We start from the raw sequence: 4,784 nt of genomic DNA, 5'->3' as shown, positions 1-4,784 counted from the left end.
CTATAATATTAAATATTTTACCTAATACAGGTTACAACGTGTGTGTGTAGTCTGGTAATCTAATATATAAAAATGAATGTGTGTGTGTGTGTGTGTGTGTGTGTGTGTGTGTGTGTGAGAGTGTGTGTGAGTGTGTGTGTGTGAGTGTGTGTGTGTGAGTGTGTGTGTGAGTGTGGGTGTTCGAACTTTGTGCCTGGCCAAACCGCTCATCCGATTACTATGAAACTTTGTCAACTTATTGCTTGCACTGCCGTGAAGGTTATAGGCTGTTTTCCGGTTCGTTTTTGTTAAGCTACGCCGAGCAAGACCACTAAATGAATGAGTGACATGAGGTTTATAGAGTAAAAATTAAAGTTCCATAAGAAATACACAGGAAGTAGAGACTGCGGGAGAGAAATGCGCGTTGCGAAAAAAAAAAAAAAAAAAAAACAAAATTTCGAATTTCCTGCCAACTTTACATGCTCATGAAGGCTCTGTGTTAAGTTACTACATCATTTTCCACACGCCAAGAAAGGCCGAGAATAGCCTATCTCAGCCCTGTACATAAACACATCCTAATTGTACTGAAGTATTTTGTTTCCCTGCTCCTATATTATTTTTAGTAGGTATTTAGTTTTGTATCAAGAAAGAAAAAGACGCTCACTTGAAAAAGCAACTCAGCAGGAAAAACAATGAAAGAAGAAAACATTATCATTGCAATGGAGACTGGAGGACATGTAGATCCTAACCCAGACAAAGATATTGATAAGAATCGGGACACTGCAGAATGTGAGAACAAAGTGGCCCCTATTGCCATTGAAAGCAAAGCATTACTTGACCAGGACTATCCAGATTTTGTCGAGAAATATTTCAGTCGTCATTACTGTAATGGAGTGAAGGATGAGGGGGATGACTATTGTGTTCTGGTAAGAATAATGGATTGTTTCTTTAGTTAGTCATCAGGTTTGTCTTGTACGACCACTGTCCTCCTCACTTTAGTTCCATCCTCGGTTACTTCCAGAAGTTTGGATTTCCTAAGAGCTTTGACAACATCATCGGGATCATGAGTCAATCGCGCCAACTTGTTACATTTGAGAAAAACAGATACTTCAATTTCTGAAAGAAATATTAAATTTGGTACATAAGTACATTGGTACATTCATCCACATCAGGTTTGTCTTGTACGACCACTGTCCTCCTCACTTTAGTTCCATCCTCGGTTACTTCCAGAAGTTTGGACTTCCTAAGAGCTTTCACAACATCATCAGGATCATGAGTCAATCGCGCCAACTTGTTGCATTTGAGAAAAACAGACACTTCAATTTCTGAAAGAAATATTAAATTTGGTACATAAGTACATAAGACAAAATTTATTTTAATTTAATTACTGAGATGCATGTGATACCTATCCTATATGGTGACATTGGTGACCCATCCAGATACCACCAATGTACAATGTTGTCTAACTTCAGTGAGCTGACGGGAACCAGTACATGCAAGGTATCATAGGTACTTATTTGAAGTACAATGAGATTTTACGAATTGCCTTATTATTTAACTGTAATAAACATAAATAAAATAAACTGAGATTTTTTTTTTACCTGGACTCTCCTGTAGGAGTTGACTAAAAAATCGGTCTTTTCTCAAGTTGGAATCACTCAAATAGAACTCCATGCTGTAATGGAGTGAAGGATGAGGGGGATGACTATTGTGTTCTGGTAAGAATAATGGATTGTTTCTTTAGTTAGTGGTAACACATAGGTCAGTGTTTCTTAATTAGTTTGGCCCGCGGAACCCTTTTCAAAAGGTGAACATCTTTGCGGAACCCTGAATTTTCAAGATTGCACCCCCACCCCCACAGTTCCCTCTATCAAACGATCAAACCTCTAAAAAAAGCTGTATAAGATGAAATACTTAGTCTAAGATGGTCGTTTTGAAACTGCATTTTATCTAGTGTATGATTTTGTCACCTCTTTAAGTAATATTGTAATATTATGTGGGTCACATTGTTGAAGAAATTGGTATAAAATTCCATGCCATGGTTTGAAATTTTACCATTCTAGGACTACTACCCAGGCAATAATATGTGTGATATGATAGATAATAATCAGGGTCACCTCTTTAAGTAATATTGTAATATTATGTGGGTCACATTGTTGAAGAAATTGGTATAAAATTCCATGCCATGGTTTGAAATTTTTCCATTCAAGGACTCTACTACCCAGGCAACAATATTTGTGATATGATAGATAATAATCAGATGATGCTTATGTTGCTGACTGTGATCATTATTAAATTTATTCTAGCTCCCTTAATCAGAATACCTTCTTAATTGATGTTCAAACAGTTACATCAACTTTGTCCTCTTCTTTATTCCCAGGTCAATAATCAGGTGATGCTTATGTTGCTGACTGTGATCATTATTAAATTTATTCTAGCTCCCTTAATCAGAATACCTACTTAATTGATATTCAAACAGTTACATCAACTTTGTCCTCTTCTTTATTCCCAGGTGCACTCAAACAGGGTATGCCTGGTGACACTGGCAGACACACATAAACTGAAAGCTTCAGACAAGATTCCAGTCAAGGTGGACTTTCAAATTTCTGACAAGATTAACCGAGGTGACAATGCAATGACTGGTGAGTAAAACTTTTGGTGCTTCCTCCCATAGAAGTAAAAAAGACAAAAAATATTTTCCAACAAGCCTCAGCTTAAGTACAGCCCTAAAGGATGGATCAAGTTTCTATGGATCTACTGGGTAGGTATTATTACATCCAGCCCTATCTCAATTATTTTATTATTATTGTTTTACTTCTCTCTTATACATTATCTTGAGCCCCCAAATTTAGAATTTAATGAGATAATAACTCTCTACTCAATTATTTTATTATTATTGTTTTACTTCTCTCTTATACATTATCTTGAGCCCCCAAATTTAGAATTTAATGAGATAATAACTCTCACTCACTAACCACTAACTAACTAATCTAACCACTAACTAATCTTACCACTAACTAATCTTAACTCTCACTCTCACTAACTAATCTAACTAACTAATCTTAACTCTCACTCTCACTAACTTACCACTAACTAATCTTAACTCTCACTCTCACTTTCTTCTCAGGCAAAGGTAAGCGTGGGGCTCAGCAACTGCAGAACAACTCCATCCTATGTCACGTGACCTGTGAGGACGGCACAACCTACTCCATACATGCCGCGGTGGCCGGTAAACTGCTAGCAATCAACCAGGACCTGGTTCAAACCCCAGAAGCGGTAAAAAAATCCTACATTGCCATCGTATTACCCAGTATACCCACGTTTGAATCGTTTCAGATCCCGTTGAAAAATGATGATGGGTTTTATGATGTTGTCTGTGATGATTAATCAATGAATGCTGCTAGGTTGTGTAGATAAACTCTTAGCCGTTTGTCCGTGCGTACGGAAATGCGTAAGTTATGTTCTAAAGATATGTCGTATTCGATTATGTGAAATAAAACATGGCTGAATCAATGAGATTGTGAGATTTTGTTTTTTCTGGAGCAAGTGTTTACCTCTAAAGCGGAATCTGATTGGTTCAGCCAAAAAGAAGTCTCATAATTGAATACGATACCTAATACTTAGCGTACAGAAAAATCGTAGCATGGAGTACGGAATATTTCTTTCCAGATGTTAAAAACTCAAAACCCGGAATTGTGGGCTATGTACGTACACGTACAGTCTACATATCCGGCACAAAAGATAAAAAAAAGTACAAGTCGAGCTCGCTGTACTCACTCAACTCCTTAAATTATGGGTTAATAATCTACTCCGCTTCTTATAGCCATTTAAAGGAGCAATGCACACTAGTGGAACGTGTTTCATATGCCAATGTTCCATGAAGTGAGTTCCATGAAACTCGGTTTCACCAGTGTGCACTGCTCTGTGTTAAGTTAACCTTAAGTACGGGTTTCGTGAAGAACGTTTCACTAGTTTGCATTTGCGCCAAAGAGACATTTTGAGTTGAGATTCCAGATGTTAAAAACTCAAAACCCGGAATTGTGGGCTATGTACGTACACGTACAGTCTACATATCCGGCACAAAAGATAAAAAAAAAGTACAAGTCGAGCTCGCTGTACTCACTCAACTCCTTAAATTATGGGTTAATCTACTCCACTTCTTATAGCCATTTAAAGGAGCAATGCACACTAGTGGAACGTGTTTCATATGCCAATGTTCCATGAAGTGAGTTCCATGAAACTCGGTTTCACCAGTGTGCACTGCTCTGTGTTAAGTTAACCTTAAGTACGGGTTTCGTGAAGAACGTTTCACTAGTTTGCATTTGCGCCAAAGAGACATTTTGAGTTGAGATTTTTTTTTTTATCTCTCCTCGTCTTAAACTGTTTAGATCCTTTCCAACAGTTGCTAGCTGACCGTTAGCTGGCAGTAGAATTTGGTATACAATCTATGATCACTTCCACTGCCAGCTCACCCAATATTCTACTATTGGAATGCCATTTTTGTTGTGGAAATGAAGTAATAAAAAAAAAAAAAAAAAAAACAAGCTCCGTTGGTGACAAATTTCAAATCAAATAAGGTAACAAAATGGGTTGATGCGAAAGGGGACAAAAACTTAAAATAAAATTAAAGAACGTGATTCAAAAGGGGAGACCTTGTCTTTATGAATTTTAATTCTTTATAAGTTTATTCCTTTTAAGAATTTACCAGTCCTTTTAGGAAACAGTTGAAAAAAGTAGTTATAACTCTGCTCTACTTTCTTTTCACTCCACGCAAAAAAAAAAAAAAAAAAAAAAATATGGCAAAC

At 36.9% G+C, this 4,784-nt stretch overlaps 1 protein-coding gene across 1 annotated transcript; it reads left to right on the top strand.

The window, feature by feature from the left end:
- Positions 1-621: 621 nt before the first annotated feature.
- Positions 622-3,968, top strand: LOC103511744 (protein Simiate). Its single transcript, XM_008476482.3, has 3 exons — positions 622-905; positions 2,492-2,621; positions 3,107-3,968. Exons 1-3 carry the CDS (start codon positions 672-674, stop codon positions 3,364-3,366), a joined length of 624 nt encoding a protein of 207 aa, XP_008474704.1. The 5' UTR covers positions 622-671; the 3' UTR covers positions 3,367-3,968.
- The last annotated feature ends 816 nt before the right edge of the window (positions 3,969-4,784 follow it).

This window comes from Diaphorina citri, unplaced genomic scaffold (assembly GCF_000475195.1).
Source record: "Diaphorina citri unplaced genomic scaffold, Diaci psyllid genome assembly version 1.1 scaffold747, whole genome shotgun sequence".
NCBI lineage: Eukaryota > Metazoa > Arthropoda > Insecta > Hemiptera > Psyllidae > Diaphorina > Diaphorina citri.
Note: the sequence above shows the minus strand (reverse complement) of the source record. Positions and strands in the feature narration are given on the sequence as shown.

Coding starts and splice junctions, on each gene's coding strand:
- LOC103511744 (XM_008476482.3), top strand. CDS start 672: ATGAAAGAAGAAAACATTATCATTGCAATGGAGACTGGAGGACATGTA. Junction 906..2,491: donor GGGATGACTATTGTGTTCTG/GTAAGAATAATG, acceptor CTTTATTCCCAG/GTGCACTCAAACAGGGTATG. Junction 2,622..3,106: donor AGGTGACAATGCAATGACTG/GTGAGTAAAACT, acceptor CTTTCTTCTCAG/GCAAAGGTAAGCGTGGGGCT.